This window comes from Crotalus tigris, unplaced genomic scaffold, assembly GCF_016545835.1.
Source record: "Crotalus tigris isolate CLP2741 ecotype Arizona unplaced genomic scaffold, ASM1654583v1 scf7180000019079.287715, whole genome shotgun sequence".
Taxonomy (NCBI): domain Eukaryota; kingdom Metazoa; phylum Chordata; class Lepidosauria; order Squamata; family Viperidae; genus Crotalus; species Crotalus tigris.
Window position 1 is genome coordinate 64,852 of NW_024097365.1, and position 21,909 is coordinate 86,760.

At 42.5% G+C, this 21,909-nt stretch overlaps 1 protein-coding gene across 1 annotated transcript; it reads left to right on the top strand.

Moving 5' to 3' along the window:
* Nucleotides 1-1,080: 1,080 nt before the first annotated feature.
* On the top strand, nucleotides 1,081-20,700 carry LOC120315359 (class I histocompatibility antigen, F10 alpha chain-like). Its single transcript, XM_039359594.1, has 8 exons — nucleotides 1,081-1,285; nucleotides 3,883-4,158; nucleotides 11,357-11,626; nucleotides 13,558-13,836; nucleotides 14,372-14,467; nucleotides 16,365-16,403; nucleotides 18,050-18,113; nucleotides 19,974-20,700. Exons 1-7 carry the CDS (start codon nucleotides 1,216-1,218, stop codon nucleotides 18,088-18,090), a joined length of 1,071 nt encoding a protein of 356 aa, XP_039215528.1. The 5' UTR covers nucleotides 1,081-1,215; the 3' UTR covers nucleotides 18,091-18,113; nucleotides 19,974-20,700.
* The last annotated feature ends 1,209 nt before the right edge of the window (nucleotides 20,701-21,909 follow it).

Genomic DNA, 21,909 nt, shown 5'->3' on the forward strand with positions numbered 1-21,909 from the left:
GAGTTTGGGCAGAGTTGGGGATTTTAAGCTAGCATTTAATTTTGGGAAAAATAATTTAATTAATTAAAATTTAATTTAACACTTTAAAGATGGCTTTTATTGCCCTCCCTCCAAAAAAAAAAAAAAAAAACCCAACAAAAGAAGTTTGGAGCTTTGGATAAATGAATGCCTTTACTCTAGAATAATAAGAAATAAGGGATTAGAGGATTCCCCTCCCCGTATGAAATACAAGTGTTTAAGGTGCCAGCCGAGTCTTTGGACAATTTCTGTGCAGAAGAAAATTCAACTTTCTCTCTGGTGTTGTTTCCCCCCCCCCACTTTTGGTGCCATCTAGTCCAGGGATCTTCAAACTTGGCCCTTTTATGATTTGTGAACTTCAACTCCCAGAATTCTGGGAGTTGAAGTCCACAGGTTATAAAATAGGCCAAGTTTGAAGACCCGATTCTAGCCAGTTTTTGTGATTCCTGGCAACTGCCCCGACTGCGAATTTTTATCATCATCATCATCATCATCATCATCATTATTATTGACCTGGTATTTCAGAACTGGTTTGCCATTGGCTCCTCCTTGGGGCTGAGAGAGAAGGGCTGGCCTTGGGGCTCTGTGCCAGGCACTGTACGGACTCCCCAAATGAGACAGCCTCCCCCACATTTTTACTTCTGGCCCTCCCCCCCCCCCGCTTCTTTGTGGCAGCCCCTCAAATACTGGAATAATGTCCGGGCTGCCATATCCCTCCTCGTACACAGCAGATTCAATTTTAAAAAATTCTTTCAATATTAAATTTTGAAGAGCATTCACTTAATCCTATCACACTGTATTGTATTGTATTGTATTGTATTGTATTGTATTGTATTGTATTGTATGCTATGCTATGCTATGCTATGCTATGCTATGCTATGCTATTACGTTCTTCACCTGCCTGCCTGCCCGTCTCGTGTGAAAGCGGAACGTGTTATTTCCCCCCCCCCCTTCTGTATTGGGCATGATATTTCTCTCCCTTTGGATTCCAGGAAGCCCCACCCCGCGCAGCCTTGGCCACGCCCCTCCCTAGCCGCGCCCCTCCATTATTGCGTCACGTTCGACACTATCTCCCAGCGTCACCCTCCTTAATGAGAGGGATTTTCCAGCGTTCCAGCTGATCTGGGCATCCCGGTTCCAAAGCGCAAGCGCGGAGAGTTTCTTTACAAGCGGCCGCTCAGCGGGACCGCCGAAGCGATGCGGCCGCGCTGGGGGCTCCTGTGGCTTCTCGGGGCCGCCGCTTCCTGCCTTCTGGAGGGCAGCCTCGGTGAGTCCCGGGGCGTAGCTGGAGGGGCGCAACGGCTTATTTTGGACAACTGGGTCAGGAAGGGGGGGAATTAGATGGGTTGCAAGGTCAGGATCTTGGGCACCCCCTGCGATAGGACCCCGTTCGTGACTTTTTTGCCCTCCAACCCCTCCTGACATCCCTGAAGGCGCGACTAGCATGCTCGGGTGGGATCCCTGAATTCATGTAATCATGTATTGTACTAATAAAGGAGAATATTCGTAACTCAGGGTTGACACGAGAGGGTCCTTGCTGCTCTCTGAGCTGGCTTTGTTTTCTTGCGGACGTTTCCTGACCCAGACTAGGTAACCTCATCAGTGCTAGTCCTAGTCTGGGTTGTGAAACGTCTGCAAGGGAACAAGCCAGCTCAGAGAGAGCACCAAGGACCCCCTCAATAATGAAGGGCATCATTTATGATGATTGAAAAGTCCCTGTTGGTTTTTCCAGCGTTTTACTTTCCAATCACAATGTCTTTTTATTTTTAATGGTTGTTTTAGTCATTTATTTAATTCTTTAAATGTTTTTAAAATATATATTTAAAAAAAAAAAAAACAGACAGAAAGTTTGTCCATGCTGGGCTCTCTTTGCTGCCCTTCCTAAATATAGAAGGACAGCTAAGCATGCCAAGCCCATCTATTGCATAGTTTTTACTTTTTAAAGTGAAACTGTTTTATTGCTTTTAAAATAATGATTAAGAAACCCCCACACACACAAAAATCAAAGTGTATGCATAGTCAAAGGAAAAGAAGCACGCACTGAGGCCCGCGATGATATTACAATACTTAATTCACATTCTTTTTCTATATTTCTCTGCATGGAATTGTAGATATCTAGCTTTGTGTATCCATAAATGCTTCAGTTCATTTTGCAAATTATTTCCCATGCTATTTTAATCTTGTTTTTTTGTAGGATAGGTAACTCATATTTGTAGTTAATGCTGGTATATCAAGCTGGTGTATCTAGCCAGTTTGGGGTCTAATGTTTCATTAAAATCCCCTCCTTTACCTCATCATAAATACACTCATTCAATTATTGAAGAAATTAATAAAACATAATAGAATCTAAATTACACCCATTAACATTAACCATAGCTATTACAAGTCCTGCTATTTTAGCATTTAAAATTAAATAACATCCATTTACATCAGTAATGTATTGTACATCAATTGGAAATCCTTTATGAAGCAAAATGGACACACTTTTAGTTTTTCCTCAAAGTATCTGTGAGACAGACCAGTCCCATCCAATCCTTCATTAATATTTATCTTGTTCCATTAAATGAGTTTTTATAAACAAATAGTTTCTGCCTATAACAATTTTAAATATGTTACAATTACATTTTTTTTCTTAATTAACTTCATCTATTAGTTTTAAGTTGGCCCATTTATCAATATTCTCACAGTGCCAATTCATTTTATAACCTATACCTTTTAATAAATATCTAACAGTAAACTTTTTTATATTTAAATGTTTATCATATTCTCTCATATCGCTCATTAACATAGAACCATCATAAAAACTAGTATTAAAGTAATTATTCTACTCTAAGTTATGACAGCCTAAGAAAAAATGACTTAAGGCCTGTGCTCACATTTATGACTGACACACACACACACACACACACACACACACACACACGATTGCAGTTTGAGCATTTGGCAACCAGCTTTACATCAGTTGCACTGGCCATGTGATCAAGATTTCCTTTTTTTTTTTTTTTTGTCTGATTCCTGGCAAAAATGCCCATTAGGGAAGCTGAATTTGTTTAATGATCATGTTATTCACTTAAGAACCATGTGATTTGCTTAATGGATGCTGTAAAAATTCTCATAAAAGTGGGCCTGACTGCAAAAACTTACAAGGGAATATCTGTGTGCCAATATTTACATTGGCACACAAAACCAGCTGTCATGGTTCCGACAGACAGAGATGAATAAAGCAGAATGCCGAGGCTTCGAAATTCCTCAAATAACATGTTTATTAGTTACAAAATGTCAGCATGGTCAAAAGTGAAACCAAGTCTGGATACACAAGCAACAATTTCCCAATACAAAGTTAAATGTCCCAACCAATATGATTATTTGGCAGGCTTTTATGAAACGCCCAGTCCCTAGTCTCGGGAGCAGCCGATGACCTTCGTTCTCATGGGACAGAAGATTATTTTGACTAGCGAAGCACCTGGGCAACACCTCTCGGTTCTATGTGGCAACCTGGAATGAGAAGGAAAATGGCTGCAGCCATGCTCATTTGTAGAGTTGACACCAGTTCTGGCTTTCCCACTCGAAAGCTCGCTTAATTAAACAATAGATTCTCTCATCCCCTCCCACCGGGTGTTCACATTGTCCAATAGTAATACTTCTTGTTATGGGAAAAGTCCACTTTGTGATGGGGCCACATTCAACTGTTTCACTTTCCCCTCCCTCCATACTTCAAGGCAGGCTGACAGTCACGAATGCTAAGCGTTTGATGGCAGCTCTGACAGTCCCATATTGCACCTCATGCTGCAACTTCTCTGGAGCCTCAGTCTATAACCCGTCTCTAGTCCCTCTTAGCTCCGCTCTGCTCTCGTTTCTCCCTAGGCTCCTCCCCTCACGTAATCCGTGTGAGCTACTCTTCTGCGACGGAGGCTTGTCCAGGGCTGCCACCCTTCACAGGCGAACGTTATATAGATGATCAGCTCATCATTCGCTACGAAAGCCACACCAGGAAGATGCATCCTCGAGTGGATTGGATAAATACACTGGAGAAGGAAGATTCCAGATTCTATAACAAGTACACCTGGATTTTGCAAAAAGATGAGAAACGCTTTCAGGAGGACGTGCAAATGCTCCAGAGACGCTATAACCAAAGTGGAGGTAAGTGAGGGGTGGGAGAGATGTGGGTGTTATCCTGCAAGAAAGGAGACAGAGGGGAAAGCTCCGTTTTCTTAGGGATCTTCCTGCCTTCCTCATGAATCAGACCAATTGGCCCACAATAAGCTGGTTGCTGATGCCCTGGCCTTTTCCCTCTTGCAGAACTCAAGTGGGCTCGAGTCTAAAATGAAAATATGACAGTCTCACCGAGAAGCATCAGGAATGTGAATTTTTTTGTGTGTGGGTGCAGAAAACTGAGCAAATCGAGCCCAACATTTCTGTTGCTAAGTGAGACATTTGTCAAGTGAGTTTTGCCCCATTTTACGACCTTTCTTGCCCCAGTTGTTAAGCAAATCACTGCAGTTGATAAGTTAGTAACTGTTCTGTCCCAGCCTACGTGAGTCCTTGTTATGCTCACAAGGAGAAACCCCTCTTTCAACAAGCAGGCAGGAACGGCAAGAAAAAACCAACCCCTTTTATTCTCACAGACCTAAGTCAATGTCCAAGGCAAACAAACAGTTCACAGAAACTCGATCCTCAACACGAACGGTTGCCTTCAGCAACCAGCACCTCCCACACTTTCCCTTTTATAATTCAGCTAAGGCGTGGCTTCCTAATACTTTCTCCTTTGTCTTTGGAGCAACCCCATTGCACTCCTCTGTCCTACTCGCTTCTCTTGCCTGTGCTTTTGTGCATCCTGCATATTTCCCAACTGTTCTTCATCACTGTCCAACTCAGGCTTCTAGCACAGCTGTGTCTCAGCCTGCATGTGAGTAGAGGGGCCAGGCTCCTTGTCCGAGTGTAAGTCTTGGAGCTCCTCAGATCTTTCTTCTGACTCTAATGTCACTGCAGGTCCCTCCTCCTCATCTGATTCTTCAGAACTCACCTGCCAGATCCACTGGCTGGTGAGGAATCACAACCGTAACCCAAAACAAACAAAACAACCACTTCACAAACGCATGGCACAACAGAGGAGAACAAACCCATCGGGACAAGATTCAGCAGTCCATCTATATTTAAAAGACAAAAGCCACTCTTTCAAAGACAGCAAAGTCCACATTTTGGACAGAGAGTTTGAAAGAGGTTTGAAAGAGGGGTCAACGAAGCCATCTATGTCAAAATTGAACAGAGGGGAAGGGATACGACATCAACAGAGGGGGAGGGATACAACATCATCTACCTCCAGTCTACAACACAGTCCTTTCAGACATTTCCAAGAAGGCTCCATCCCCATTTGCACATCTCAGGTGTCCCTGAGCACACAGGTAAACCTCCAAGTGGCTTGAATGACTCTCTGAAAGAATGCAAATGGCTAGCGGTCTGCAAGGAGTATAAGTCCTTCTATTCCCCACCATCCGGTCAGAGCAGAAGAAGCTTCTTGGATGAGAAGCAAAACGTCTTCAAAGAAAAACAAGAAAGTCCAGTTGCCGCTTGAAAAAAGCACCTTTGACTGAGAATCTCCATAGACACATACCAGGCTCCATACTATGGATAGGGCAAAAACATATTTATTGACCCAAGTATCTAGACTTATTTATGATGTTTCTATCCAGGCAGGTCTCCTCATGCACGGAAGGGGGGGGGGCGTATTCTTCCTAATGGCCATGGAAATGGAGGTCAGATTTCAAAGACCGCCAGATGGGGAATTCTTTTTTTTTTATTGAATTTTTTGAAATTTTACAAAAAACAGAACAACCCTTCCCCAAACCTCCCTAACCCTCCCATTCCATCCCCCGACCTTCCCAGAGCTGAACATAGGCTTAATTAAAATTTCTTCGAAAAATCTTTAAAAAAGATATAAACCATGAATAGATCTAAATACATTAATTGAACAAATTATAAGATAATTAACAATAATATATGTATAAAAAAACATAAATACCCCCCCCCCAAAAAATACTTAAAAGGAAAAAGAATAAAGAAAAGGAAAAAAGAAAAAGATAAAAGAAAGTATAATAAAAATAAAAGATAAAAATGAAAAAAAGAATAAAATCTATAAAATATTTTAAATTTTAAATATAAGTTATTGGAAAGCTAAATAGTATTTTTTAATATCCAACTTATATTGTATAAAATCTATCCATTTTTTCCATACCGCAAAATACTTCTCTTGCGATTGATCCTTCAAAAAAGCTGAAATCTTTGCCATTTCCGCCAAATAAGAAACTTTAAAAAACCACTCTTGCAAAGTAGGCAAAGATTCCTTCTTTCAACATTGCCCTACTAACAACCTTGCGGCTGTAATTAAATTTAACATCAATGTGGTCTCTTTAGTATCACAATCAGTAACAATACCTAACAAAAACAATTGTGGGGTAAATCTAACCCTCCTTCTAAAAATTCTTTGAATATTCCACCATATCTTAATCCAAAAGGCTTTTATATTTTTACATGACCACCAAATATGATAGTAAGTAGCATCCAAACAACCACATCTCCAGATGGGGAATTCTGGGAGTGGAAGTCCACTCCTCTTAAAAGAGCCATAGTTGAGGAACACTGTGTTGTGTCCTTCTGGGTTCTCCAGAAACTGGGGACTAAAAGCCAATTTCATCAGAACGAACTTTATTTAATGGAAATGAAAATTCTTACAAGGGAAAACAGGCAATGCTCTCTGTGATGTGATGTGCAAGAGGTATTTTGTTCGGTCGTGGCACGTTCATTTCATTTCATAAGTGTAAGGACTTGTCCCTCCTGTCCCTCTCAGGAATGGACAACTCTTTTTTTTTTTTTTTTCAAAACAATTTTTATTAGTTTTCCATTTTACACCAACACAGCTTAAGAACCCACGTGGAAACATGGTGATCAATTTTTTTAAAAAAACAAACAATAACATGGTAAATATATGCACAATATTTCTTAAAAATATCCCTCTCTATCTATATAGAATGTTATAATCAAATTAATAGGAGAAACTTTCTGACAGTTAGAACAATTAACCAGTGGAACAACCTGCCTCCAGAAGCAGTGAATGCTCCAACACTGGAGGTTTTTAAGAAGAGACTGGACAGCCATTTGTCCGAAATGGTATAGAGTTTCCTGCCTGAGCAGGGGGTTGGACTAGATGACCTCCAAGGTGCCTTCCAACTTTACTATTATTATTATTATTATTATTATTATTATTATTATTATTATTATTATGGATCATCGCACAGTCAGCCAGATGTTCAGACTGGATTTGGCATTTTGTCTACCTATCGAGTCATTACCCAGGACCTGGGATAGGCAGATGTGGATGTTTGATGGTATTACAGATATCGTCACAGGATGGAAGCAGTTCCTAATAAGGCCGCCTTTTGCAATTGACTAATAGCGAATTTGTCAATGCCAATTGTGTTCAAGTGGTGCTCCAGTTGTTTTGGGATTGCACCCAAGGAGCCTATTACTATTTGTACTACCCTTGCTTGCTTTTGCCACAGTCTTTCTATTTCTATTTGTAGGTCTTTGTATTTTGTTATCTTCTCCAGTTCTTTCTCTTCTATTCTGCTATCTCCAGGCACTGCCACGTTATTATTATTATTATTATTATTATTATTATTATTATTATTATTATTATTATTGATCATCGCACAGTCAGCCAGATGTTCAGACTGGATTTGGCATTTTGTCTACCTATCGAGTCCTTATCCATGACCTGGGATAGGCAGATGTGGATGTTTGATGGTATTACAGATATCGTCGCAGGATGGAAGCAGTTCCTAGTAAGGCCGCCTTTTGCAATTGACTAATAGCGAATTTGTCAATACAATAATAATAATAATAATAATTATTATTATTATTACTACTACTATGTCTAACCATCAACTGCATTAATCCATAAAAAGTTTTCAATCTATAGAAACCTATATTTCTTCAAACATTTAAACTTAAACATAAAAAACTCTCCATTTATTTAAAAATATATATATAATAAAATCAATATCTTTCTAAAACTAATTCATTCACTAATATAACGTCTCATTCAGGTTATATAATTCAAAATAGGCTAACATTATCTATCTATTTATATTGTTATAAGCTCATTAAAACATTTCTAAGACAAATTTTCATTGAATATATTACTCTCTATATATTTCATTAATCAATAAAAATTTACAAAAACACATAATCCATCCCAAAGATCCTGTATCATGCTTTCTTAATTTTGCAAATATTTAATCTTAAACTAACATATTCATTTACTATTCAGGTGCCCCAAGAGTTTTTTTATTTAAGCATTATTAACTCCAAAAATAAATTCTTTTCTTTCTCACCAATATTCTATTATTTTTCACTGTTTCTCCAAATCTCCAATAATTAATTCCATCTTTTCCCATATTTCAATTCTTTTCTCATTTTACCATCTCTAATATTAAAAACAAATAAAGCCCTTTTAACAAAGTCCAAATCCAAATCAATCCAGATCACTATAAAACCTTTACCACATTACTATAATCAGATTTAATATTTATATCTTATTCTGAGTTTCTTTCTATTCCAAATAGGTTTCCATAATTGGGCGTCCGCCTGCCACATTATACACTCCAAAAGGAAAGCTCCCATTGTGCATTTTGTTAAGTTAATATGAAAATTATAATTAATCTGGGTGACTCGTAGCAAAACATCATTTCCCCTTTCTTTTAAGATTGAATAAATTTCAATTAAAATCCTTTCTTTTACATCGTCCTCTTTGATCGAGTTTTCCTCTTCTTCCCATGTTTTTTTCTCTATCTCAAAGTCAAAAGGCGTCTGCAGGCCAACTTGTCCTTCTGAAACAAAGTCCTCCAGTTCCTTATCATAAGTCCTTTGTCCGTTGGTATCAAGTCTTTTTTCCAATATCGATAGTCCAACTGTGCATTTACTTCTTCCAACTCAATAAGCGGAGCACAAGTCTCTTGTTTATAAACTAATGTTTCACTTAATCCTTGTATTTTGCCTTGTCAATACAAAGAAATCTCCTTTGAGCAAGCAATTATCTTCTCCGTATTTTCCAAAATTTTGTCCAGAATGTACTTATAAGTAAGATCTGCACCGGTTTCCTCATTTTTATTATATTTAAAATCCTTATCCTTTTAAAGGAGACTATATTTAAAAAACAATCACAATATCCATCTCCTGCCAGCTTCCTCGTCTTTTTACTTTGTACAAAATGAAAGCCTTTCCAGCGAAGAAAAAAATAGCTAATGCAATGAATAGATTTGTCAGAGAACGTCCTCCAGATAATAATCAAGATTAGTCAGATATTCAATCCTTCTGGACACCATAAAGATAAAAGCAAACAGTATTCTCCAAATATTATGAAAAACTTTCTTGAGGCTCCCAATATCCAAAAATAAAATCAACCATTAAAACAAAAATAAATTTAATCCTTTGAGCTTCTCTTCCCCCATTTAAAAAGTCGCTTCACCAGAAAAGGGAGTAATTCCAAGAAAAAAGAAAACTTTTCACAGGCATAAAGAAAATAGAAGTGAAAGGAAAGTCTCACCGTGTTCTCCATGGTGGGTCCATTTGCTTAGCTGATCTTGTGGCTTGCGGTTGGCGCAGCTAAATGATCCACCATTTCTTTACCCTGTCGGCCCAAAGGAGATACTTGGTGCACAGAGGACACCGCCGCTCCTCTGCAACTATCTATCCTCAATGGTAGACGCTCCTCCAGAGCATCTTTTTGACCCTCTCAGGGGTCTACTGGCAGCGGAAACTCGGTCGGCAAAGAGACGACTCCCTTCGCCCGAACGGACCGCCACAAACCAGAACCGGAAGCCAGGAAAGGACAACTCTTGATGCTATGTGGTTAAGCAAAAGAACTTTTACCAAGAGACAGAGGTTGCAGTAAGGCCAAGTGGAATCTAACATTCCTGTGCAAAGCACCAAGCTATTTTTCCCCCGCAGAAACCCAACTCCCCTGATCAGTCCACTGGCAGCCAATACAGTGCTGAAAGGTTGTTTTGAGAATACTGAGGTACAGGACGGATAGCGGGTCATCCTCAGGGCTCAGCAACCTTGGAGTCAGGCTGGAATCGGCTGGGAAGGAGTCCATTCTGGCTCTGAAGACGATCCGCCTCCCTAATTCCCATGTGATCATGGGCTGTTTTTGCCAAAAATTGGAAGAAAATGCCAGTTTGGGGCAAAAAATGTCACAAATTGCAATCACATGACTATGGAAAGCTGCAAATGGCGGTAAATGCACAGTGGTTGCTGAGTGCCTAAATGTGACCACAGGGAGGGAAATAGCTGTTGGTTTCGGAATCAGATCGTAAGTACCTTTGGGGAGGCCCATCTAACTTTGAACAGTCGCTAAAGCTAACAGTCATCAGACTACCTGTACATCCGTATAATTTTCATAGCAACAACATAGAATAGAATAGAATAGAATAGAATAGAATAGAATAGAATAGAATAGAATAGACATTAGAGATCTTTTAGTCCAACTTCCTGCTCAGGCAGGAAACCCTATACAATTTCAGACAAATTTTTGTCCAGTCTTCTTAAAAACTTCCAGTGTTGGAGCATTCATAGTTTCTGGAAGCAAATTGTTCCACTGGTTAATTGTGCTCACTGTCGGGAAACTTCTCCTCAGTTCTGGGTTGCTTCTCCGCTTGATTAGTTTCCATCCATTGCTTCTTGTCCTGCCCTCAGGTGCTTTGGAGAAGAGGTTGACCCCCTGTTCTTGGGGCAGGCCCTGATATTGGAACACTGCTATCATGTCCCCCCTCATTCTTCTCTTCATTAAACTACTAGACATACCCATTCCAGCAACCGTTCCTTATATGTTTTAGCCTCCAGTCCCCTAATCATCTTTGTTGTCTTCTCTGCACTCTTTCTAGAGTCTCAACATCTGTAACAAATATCATCCACAAATGCTAATAATAATCTTTTGCCTTCACAATTTTGAGTTATCTGAAAGTGATCTCAGGAAAGGCGACTTCACTCCAGTGCCGGGAGATGTGGGCCTCTAAGAAATCCTATCTTAATTAAGGAAATTTGAACTGTATGAGGAATTTCCCAGCATTGTTTATAGTGAGTTCCTTTAGAGTGAGAAATCTGTCTTACAGATCCCAAATTCTGTCTCAACCTTGACTTGCCTTCAAGATCTCTTCCTGCAATCCTTGTCTTCCTTGCTTTCTTGTCTCAGCAGTCACAGAATCTGGAGCTCCAGCAGGAAATGGCTTTCTCTGATTTCCTAGAGAGCTTTTCCTCCTAACCTTGGGGATGCTTCTTTTAGGCTTTCACATCGTCCAGTTGATGGTCTTCTGTGAAGTAGGGGAAGATGGGAAAAAGAGCGGCCGTTGGCAGTACGGCTATGATGGGCGGCATTTCCTTGGCTACGAGATGGCGACTGGCATCTGGACAGCAGTTGACAAAGAAGCTCAGGAGATGAAGCGGAGGGTTGAAACTGCCGCCAATCAGCGTTTCACAGATTTCATGGAGACCATCTGCACGGAGTGGCTGCAGAAGAACGACCACTACAGATCGGAGACATCCTTGAGGGAAGGTATGGAGAAACAGCCAGAGAGAAAGTATGGGAGCTGCATCTGCTTAAATGTTGCAAGTGTTTCCTGTGTAGGTTTTCTGGCAAAGAACAGGCCAGATGACCCAGCTTGTTTTCTGCTGGCAATCGTCAGGCGATGTGCTGCCCCACTCACTCACACCCAGGTAACTGTGGTTTAGTGAGTGTATTAATGTTCCCCAGTAATTCCCTTTACCAATATTCAGAACTGTCCCTATAGGCTCAGCTACAAGCAAGCCAAGATTAGTCCACAAAGCAACTGGTCAATAGTCCATAAATAAGTGAAAGTTGCTCGTAAATAAGTGAAAGTTGCTCCACGAAACAAACTTAAATCCACCAGGCCAAAATTAAATACACACATGACAGCTCACTTAGCAAGAAAGGTTCAGAGTCTCCAAGGCATGATTCCAAACACAGTGAAGCAGGAAGCACGAGTAAATAAACAGCCGGCAAACTGGCACGTTCCCAGTAACGCCTTCTTATTCCTGCTGTCTTAAATACCAAGCTTCCCAGTGCAGCCTATCAAGACGGGCAGGGCCTTCTCCTCCCGCGTAATCTGGCTGACCTCCATTGTGCCTGCCTTTTCTCTGCTCTGTGTGCTCTCGGATAAGGTGCAGGGGGCAGTTCCTCCTCCTCTTTGCTGAAGCCTCCTCTGATTCTCTTTCGGCTGGCTGTTCAGAGTCATTATTTAACCAAGTTCCAGATCTCCAAGGAAGAATCTGGGGAGTCATCCAACCGATTGCAGCCTTGATGCTGCCCCTGTTTTTAGCCCTCTCTGATATTTTTTTTTTAAAAAATCAGTCTCTAGAAGTGGAAATAGTAGTGTCAATCTTGTAAGGTAATTGTCAGTGCTGCTAACATTGGATGTTCTTGCTTTGACAAAATATGAAGAGGCAGCCACTCTCTGTATAAGATGTGTGGTACTTTTAGAGTTAAATTAGATGATGCTGGGAGGGGAGAAGAAATAATGTGTGTGGGGATTAGTTAAGATAAGAAACCTTGGGCTACAGAATGGAAGGGAAACTTTGCCCTTCAAACTGATTGGAGAACGTGATTTATGACTGCAAATTAGAGGAGGGAATTATGATTGAATATTATGTGCTCAGGGGAGGGGAATTCAGATCTTGGCATCCACCATGCTGTGCCGACACTTTGTTTCACGATTAAAGACTTTTTAGGATAAACAACGCCTTGAAGTTCTTTGAAGTGTTTCATTAGTCGGAACAATGACAGTAACCCAGATAGGAAGTAGGACCAGAAGAGTTCATTTGAATCAAATTGAATACTTGATTTGGCCACAGGTGATTATACACACAAGAAATTTGTCTCTGGGACAGAAACACTCAGTGTACTTGCAAGGCAACAGAGAAAATAATAATACAGCTCGACTTAACAAAAACAATTAAGCCCAAAATTTCTGTTGAGAAGCAAGAAATTTGTTAAGTGAATTTTGCCCCATTTTACGACTTCTTATAGTTGTTAAGTGAATCATAGCAGTTAAAATGAGTAACACAGTTGTTAGGAGAACATGGCTTCCCCACTCACTTTGCTTGTCGGAAGGTCGTAAAAGGTGATCATATCACCCCTGGACACTGCAACCATCATAAATACAAGTCAGTTGCCTAGCATCTGAATTTTGATCATGTGACTATGGGATGCTGCAACGGTTGTAAGTGTGAAAAACTAAGTCACTTTTTCCTGTGCTGTTGTAACTTTGAACAATCACTAAATGTTGTAAGTCGAGAGTTAGCTGTATTTAATAAAGTGCTTTTATGTTTGTTTTTCTGGCCGAAAGAAATTGTTCAAAGGAGCTTGATTTATTTGGAGACTCCTAGTTCTGGTTGCACGTGCGATGCATGTCAAGCTAATTTCCGGAGAGGCTCAATTTTGATTCTAACATCCCTTTTTTTCCCCAGTTCCTCCAGTGGTGACGATGAGCAGCAGGACAGAAGCCGATGGTATGGAGAGGCACGTCTGCCGAATCCACGGCTTCTACCCCAGGGGGATCGATGCCTCCTGGATGAGGGATGGGGAATTCTGGCTGCAGGATACCTTTCATGAGTCTCTGGCCCCCAACTCAGATGGGACCTACTATTACTCGCTCGGAATCCAAATCGATCCCAAGGAGAGGGGCCGCTATCGGTGCCACGTGGAGCACGATGGCTTGCAGCAGCCTCTGGATCTGGACCTGAAGGGTGAGAGGCTACAGGGAGGGAAAGGCTGGGCTTTTTACAGCTGGAGGATTATGGAAGAGAAATTGTGCCCAGATATATAATAATCATAACAACAACAACAACAACAACAACAATAAATAGTAGTAGAGTTGGAAGGGACCTGGAGGTCTTCTAGTCCAATCCCTGCTCAGGCAGGAAACCAAATACTATTACAGACAGATGGTTGTTCAGTCTCTTCTTAAAAACCTCCCGTATTGGAGCATTTACAACTTCTGGAGGCAGGTTGTTCCACTGATTAATTGTTCTTTCTCTCTTTGATCAGTTTCCATCCATTGCTTCTATTCTATTCTATTCTATTCTATTCTATTCTATTCTATTCTATTCTATTCTAGTCTAGTCTAGTCTAGTCTATTCTACACGTCTCCTATGACGTAAAAACATCTGACATTTCTTAACTTGGTAGATCCCTTATCTTTCTCGCTGTTTGAGATCTTTTCCCCCAATAAGTAGATCTTTTGTGGTCCCATGGAGTGATCTGTTCTTTCCCCCAATCCAGTTCCAGAATCCAGTTCCAGTCTGGGGCTCATCATCGGTGTTAGTGTGGCTGGCGTTATCTTCGTGTGTGCAATTTCTGGGATCTTGGCATTTCTCAGTAAGTATCCTTTTCTGGGTGATTGAAAGATGGATCTATTTCTCCCATGTGTCTCCCTTTGGGGAGCTAGCTACCTTGTTTGCTTACTTGCTGCTTGCTTGTTTATTTATCCATTTATTTATTACCTGTCTTTATTATTTTCACAAATAACTCAGGGCTGTAAACATACCCAACACACCTTCCTCCTATTTTTTTCTCCACAACAATAACCCTGTGAGGTGGTTATACAACTGGCCCAAGGTCACCTAGCTGGCTTTCGTGGCTAAGGCAGGACCTGATCTCAAGCATGGTCTTCCGCTTTCTAGCCCAGTGCCCTAACCACTAGACCAAACTGTTTCTCTTCTTTTTCTGGGCTTCCTTTTTCCCTGTTTTCCCAGCTGACTTAAGGAGCATCTGAGATCTCAGCTTCTTGCTGGGATTCCACTCTCAGTTCAGCTGACAGTCCTGTCTTCTTCTGAGTCGGGAAGAGGCATTCCAGTTCTATCCCTCTCAAAGGCTTTGTTCAAAGAGAAGGGCTTCAATGAAAATCTTCCTCCCCTCCCAGCTGCTGCTTCTGCTTGCTGCTTTCTCCATTTCCCTTTGCTCCTGGGGAATGATCCATTGATCATTGATAATCAGGTGATCCTGTCAGGGAATTGCGCAGCAGCTGACACAAACTTGTAGGTTTATATAAATAAATATATTTAACATCTCTATGTATACAGCAGACTAGATAGTCAGGCAAACAGGAGCATCTTGAGGTAAACAGCAGAGCCCAGAAGGCACACAGAAGAAAAAAGGCGGGAAAAAGGGACACTCCCCTTCCACCGCACCCACAACAACCAATCACAGTGCAGTGTTCCTCAGGCAGGAGCCAGCACACTCAAACCAATCAGTACCTAGTTAAAAACAAATATACATGACGCCTAAAGAAATGGCAAGTCGAAATGAACAGGCACATAGCTTCCAAAGTTTCATTCTTGACATATCGCCTCCCCAAAATCTGGAAATACATAAAAGCAAATATACATGCATATAGACATGGACTAGGAATTAAAACCCCCAATCCATGTCTATATGTATGTATATTTGTTTTATTGGTTTAATTCTATGAATTGGTGTCTGGGAACCTCAAAGTTAATTTTGCTTTGACATTACCATGCCGTGTATAAACAGTAAGATTTTCAGAAACAGAGTGAATCTGATGATTTATTTGGATCCTCAAGCTGGATGTTGAAAACAACCCCTGTGTATTTGGGCTCACTGCACAACCCCACTGCTCCAGCTACTAAATTTGAATATCTTAACACGATCCATTTGTATCAAAGCCAGGATCCTGGGATTCTCTGCCCTAAGAGAGGGACTGATTTGATCCTATTTGGAAGGCCTGTTGCCGTGTGAGGTTGGCATGCTTTGATTCCTGATGTGTCGGCAATGTCTTTTGGTTGGATCCAGAAAGGGTACCGTTTCTGTTCCTGCTCCTCCTTTTGGAAACAGGGCAATAACCTCCCCTCCCTGAGATTTGGTTAGTCCCAAATAGAGATGGGAAGGCCTGGAAAAAAAAACCCAGAAAAAATGGAGAAAAACAGGGGGGGGGGTGTCTGTTTTTTTTTTCTTTTTTTCCCCAAAGCCATTTGTAAAAAAACTGACAAACTGTTTTCCTCCCAATGTTTCTGTTTTTTTTCCAGGCCTTCCTATCAGTCTTCTTTCTGGAGAACATTAAAGTCCTATTCCCCCCCCCCCCAGATCTTAGAAACCCTTTTTCAGATTAACACATTTTGTTAAAAGGCACCAGCTTTTGCAATATGCATCTTTTGAAGTGAGGTCATGAAAGTTTACGCCTTCCCATCGTTGACTGCCTTCCCCTGAGCTTTTCTCCTAACATCTCCTCTTTTTGCTCTCTCTTTCTGCAATCTAGGATTCAGGAGAGAGGATGATCCCAGGAATGACCCTTCTCGTGAGTAGAATTATTAGCAAATATTTTTGTGTTTTGCATGCGAGAATCAAAGTCCAGGCTGTGAAATGTATCTGAGAGCAAATGCAAGCAAAGATGTCGGTAAGAATGACGGGCGGGTAGGATTGGGGAACAGTCCAGGTTCAAAATTTTCTCAGCCTGCTATAAAAATATTATGGGCTGCCTGGAGCCCTTCAGGTAGGTTTGTCCGTTTAAATTTTGTATCCCATCTTTATTATTTTATTTTATTACTGTCAAGGTTCTGACTGACGAACCCAACCAAGCAAACACCTTCGAGAAATTCCAATCTCTTAATGTAAAACTTTATTGAGTACATCATTTCGGCACACATGAAAGCAAAACCAGCTCTGGCAAGATCCCTCTCAAACCGATATAGGAAAAGCATGGAATTCTCCCTCCTCCCTCTGGGTCAGGTCACGTAGGCCAATTAAGTAGAAAAATATTGTTATGAGAAAGTGTCTCTGGATCTGTCAAACACCTGGTGCAATGTCCTTGAGTCTCACGGTCTAGCTTCTGAATCTTTGATGACTGCATTCCAACCCTTCCTTTCTCCCCCCCTCCCGGAGTTCATTGGCACCTGAAAAGCAATAATTATCACACCAGTAAAATCATGCTTCGAAACTTGACAATTACTTTGCATTTATTTATAAGTAACTCCTTGTGGGGAGCAGACATAGTATTCTTCTTCCTCCTGTTTTCTCCACAACAACAATCCTGTTAGGTGGGGTGGGTTGAAAGAGAGAGTGACTAGTCCCAGCAGGCTTTCATGCCTAAGGCGGGACTAGAATTCACCTTTTCCTGGTGATCGGCTGAAATTCATCCAGCCTGTTTTCGTATGTAAGGCTGGACTAGAACTCACTGTCTCCTAGTGTCTAACCTGGTGCCTTCACTACTAGACCAAGCTGGTTATTTACCGGCGCCCCTCCAATCAGCTTCTCTGCTGTGACTACTTGGCTCCAATTCTGTCTTTTTGGACCCTCAGCTTTGAAGTAGGAGAGATGAGGGAAGGAGTCGGGAGCAACTTTGACCCCAGAAATGGAGGTTCTCCCTGAGAAAGGATGGGGTGAGGGGGGGAGGAGATGTGGAAGGAGAAGGGGGGAGATGGCTGGGCTGGAGGGAAAATCCTTCATGGTGGTGGTACTTAGGGATGGAGGAGAAGAGAAAAAGAGAAGTCTAGAAGAGAGATGAAGAATATATCCAGGAATTCATCTCCTCAGGGAGCTGACCCATCAACAGGGAGCGGGAAGCTTCCCATTATACAACTAGATGGGAACTTCCCTGTTTTTCTCCCTTTTGCAGCAAAACAGCTGCCAGTTCTGACCAGGTTGAACTGAATGCTGGCGCTGGAGAAGGAGAGGAGTTTCTCTCCCACAATCAGGGATTCCTGCAGCCTCTTCTGGGAGGGGGAGAGCAGTCCCCAGATTGCTCAAGACCTCATTTTGGAAGCCTTAAGAAGGAACAGACGATTGTGGTGTTGGCTGCTGCTCCTGTTCCGGTCTCCTGTGAATTGCAATTAAATAAATTTGAGGGCACCGAATCAAGTTCAGTTCCTGATGACTGTAGAGTTAAAAAAGGCTTCTCAATCTCCTTAACTTTGGTCATTTCTGCCTTCTCATCTTTTTTTATAGGTAGAGCTCCACTTATGCCCAGTTGCTCAGGAACCATTTGAAGTTACAACGGACCTCCTCAGAGGTACTTACAACCAGCTTCCAAAATATTAAGGGGGCCCATCTTCCCCACCCCCACCTCTCCATAGCACTTATGGCTGTTTGCAGCTTCCTGCAGCCACATGACCGTGTTTTCCTAAAGGTGCTTTTTCCCGAGGCTTTCTTGTTTTTCTTTGAAGATGTTTTGCTTTTCATCCAAGAAGCTTCTTCCGTCTGACTGGATGGTGGGAACTGGGAGGATTTACACTCCTTGCAAACAGCTGGTTATTTGCCTTCTTTTAGAGCAGTGGTTCTCAACCTGTGGGTCGGGACCCCATTTGGGGTCAAACGACCATTTCACAGGGGTCGCCAAACAACGCAGTCTGCCATTTTTTCCCCCTTTTCCTTAGCTGTGCTACTCCCTTTTATTCTATTGGCTTTTGAAAGCAAATAGAATAAACTCTCTTGAATAGAGTCTAATTCTATTGGCTTTCAAAAGCCAATAGGAATTGTCCAGGCTGTCTCTGCCCTGCTGAGCCCGCCAAAAGTCCCATTCTGCAAATGGTGCTGCAAGTTGTCTGCAGTGAAGGCAAGCTATCTGGAAGTTTCCACCCCTCCCTGCTGAGCAACTACTAAAAATGTAAGTAAAAGAGGGCCAGGGGTGGGAGGTGGGAGGCCGGCGGGCGCAGGGACGGTGGCTGGCACGCATAGGGCCCGGCGGGTGCCTTACCTCCCTTGGGCTGGGCCAGCTGGTGGCCCAGCCGGTGATCGGCCTGCGCCATCTCTGCTGCTTGCCAGCTACGCCTCGGCTGGCGCAGGGGCAGCACCACGCATGCGTGGCGCTCCCGGGCAGGGAAAGTCCTCAACTTACGACCGGTTGGGTAGTCCTCAACGTACGACCGGTTGGGGGTTGCAGCATTAAAAAGGTTGAGAACCACTATTTTAGAGAGTCGTTGAGGCCACTTGGAAGAATGCAAATGACCAGCTGTCTGCAAGGAATAAAAATCCTTCCATTCCCCACCATCTGATCAGAGCTGAAGAAGCTTCTTGGGTGAGAAGTGAAACATCTTTAAAGAAAAACAAGAAAGTCCAGTTGCCTCCTGGAAAAACAATTTTAGAATAACCATGACCTGGATGACTGAGAATCTCCATAGTCATGACCACATTTTGTGATGTTTTTGTCAAAAACCTGCAGTTTTCCACAAAACCAGCCCATGGTGAACAATTGACTGCCTCAAAAAAAAGTTGTAAAATTGTGTTGGTCACATGGGTGACTTGTTTTATGACCACCGTGACTTAGAAGCATAATGGGCAGGCTCCATTATGGTCATTAGTTGGAAACTCCCTCTACCTCCCTCCCCCTTGTCAAGCCAAAACATTTTATTTTGAGGGGTCCTTGATGTTCTCTGAGCTTGCTGTCAGCAAACGAGACTCCTTACTAGCACTGATGATGTTACCTAGTTAGGTAATGAAACGTCTGCAAGAAAACAAGCAAGCTCAGAGAGCACCAAGGACCTTCTCAAAACAATGTTTCTCAACCTTAGTAACTTTAAGATGTGTGGACTTCATCCCCCAGAATTCCCAAGCCAGAGTTACAAATACATTTCAACACTGAGCTACAAATATATTCCTTTACCGGTACATTTTATTTGATTCCACCACCTAAATAAAACCCATATTAGTTTGAGCTTTGGGGGCAACTGATCCCAAGAAGAAAGTCAAGGTCAGTTCTGGTTAGTCAGAATCACACTCCAGCTTGAAGTCAGCCACCAGGATAGATCTTGGCCTCCTGGTTTGTCCTCATCCAGGAACAAAAGTAGATGGTTTTTGTCATTGCAGGTCTGTCACTTTGCTGTCCTTCTGCAGTGTTGAACTGATCATTGTTTGTCCTATGTTTTCTCTGCAGTCTGAAACGATGCTGTCAATTGAGATGGGAGCACAGGAAACATTCCCATGTGGCTCTTTGTTCATGTCAAGATGTCAACTTCCTGCCTCTGGCTGAGCTATTCGGACTGGAATTGAATTGATGAAGTGTTTGCAAATGTATTTGGATGTTTGTAAGCTTTTTAACTGCTCGGATATTTAGCAAGTAGCAAAATGTATGCTGAGTTCAACACAGTGTGATAAACAAAACAAGGCTATCGAAACAAGATGGCTGTATTCACAAAGTTGTTATGGGAGAAGAAGTGAATATATGGTTTAAGGTGAAGGCCTGCTTGATACAGCAAGCTAAGATGAACCGCTTTAGAATAGAATAGAGCTGGAAGGGACCTTGGAGGTCTTCTAGTACAGGGCTTTTCAACCGGTGGTACACGTACCATCTGTGGTACTTTGCCACATTGCAGGTGGTACACAAATGCTAGCCAAGTGTAGCAGGGGAGGGGAATGAGCCTAAGCGAGCCGAGCAGCTGCATGACTGTCTGGGCTCGGCAGAAGCCCCAAGAGCCGGCAGGGCTCCAGCTGATTGGCTCCAGCTGATTGATGCTTCCGGAAGCAGCTCGGAGCTGGAGGTAAACTGAAGAAAAAGGGGGAGGAGGAGAGGAGAGTGTTGGAATACTCATGAACAGGAAGAGTCATGTGGTAACTTAGTCAGCCAATGGGATGAAAGTGCTACTGAGTCTGTGCAAAAAGAGTATTGAGTTAGGAGCTGGATTTCCAGTCTCAAGGTTTGTCTCTGGTCTGTCTCTGTAAGAAGTCTTCATTAAGATATGTTGCTGTAAAGAAGAATGGTATTGTAAATATTTTTATACAAATATAAAGTTATTTGAATCAGCTAAATGCAATCAACTGTGAGAGCTTCTGATTTATTTTTTACCAATAGAGAAATTAAAATTCTCTAACAGGTTATAGGCCCAGAGCTTACTAAGGACTGCATTGTAATTTAAAGCTGGAAAAAATTGCCTGTGTTTAGAACAGTGGTTCTCAACCTTTTTATACCGGCGACCCCGGTCATAAGCACGCGGCGCGCATCCGCGGCACGGCGCACATCCGCGGCGCGGCGCGCATCCGCGGCGCGCATGTGCAGTGCCGCCCCCTGCGCTGGCTGAGGCATAGCCGGCAAGGGGCAGCGGCAGGCAGGCCCGGATGCTCCCGGGCGGCCGTGGCAGCGGCGGCGCAGGGCGACCACCAGCTGGGCCACCAGTGGCCCAGCCCAAGGCAGGTAAGGCACCTGCCGGGCCCCACGCATGCCAGCAACCCTCCCTGCACCCACCGGCCTCCCACCTCCCACCCCCGGCCCTCTTTTACTTACTTTTTAGTTGCTCAACAGGGAGGGAAGCTCTGCAGACTGTTCCCCTTGCAGCACCGTTTGCAGACTGGGACTTTTGGCGGGCTCAGCAGGGCAGAGACAGCCCTGGACAATTATGAATGGGAAGGTTTTAGAAAAGTTTAAAATTTTCTATTCAGCAACAGGCTCACTGAGCATGTGCAAGAAAACATGAGTACGTGCCTAAAACTAAGTAGAGAATGTCCACATGTAGAGAACAAAAGAATACCCATATATGGTAAGGTAGGAGGTAAGGTAGGATAATTGTGTCGTCTGATAGGTTTGTGACCTGCCACGTCAGGAATAGCTGACGTAGGTATAGGAGGAGATAGGGAGGGATATAACTGCTGTTACGCTTCTGTAGGAGGTGTGGCTCTTCCCTGTAACTCCTGTGAGTGCATGGTTGAGTTCCACCACGCTTTGCAAACCGTTTCCTTTTACTAAACTCAACTTTGATAATAAAAGAAACTTTATTCTACTACTCCGAACCTCGTCTCTGAATTTCTTTCCAGGAATTCTACAAACAAATTGGGGGCTCGACCGGGATCCAATCTGCGCTGGGACTCTGAGGGGTCCT

Coding starts and splice junctions, on each gene's coding strand:
- LOC120315359 (XM_039359594.1), top strand. CDS start 1,216: ATGCGGCCGCGCTGGGGGCTCCTGTGGCTTCTCGGGGCCGCCGCTTCC. Junction 1,286..3,882: donor CCTTCTGGAGGGCAGCCTCG/GTGAGTCCCGGG, acceptor GTTTCTCCCTAG/GCTCCTCCCCTCACGTAATC. Junction 16,404..18,049: donor TCCCAGGAATGACCCTTCTC/GTGAGTAGAATT, acceptor CTTTTTTTATAG/GTAGAGCTCCACTTATGCCC.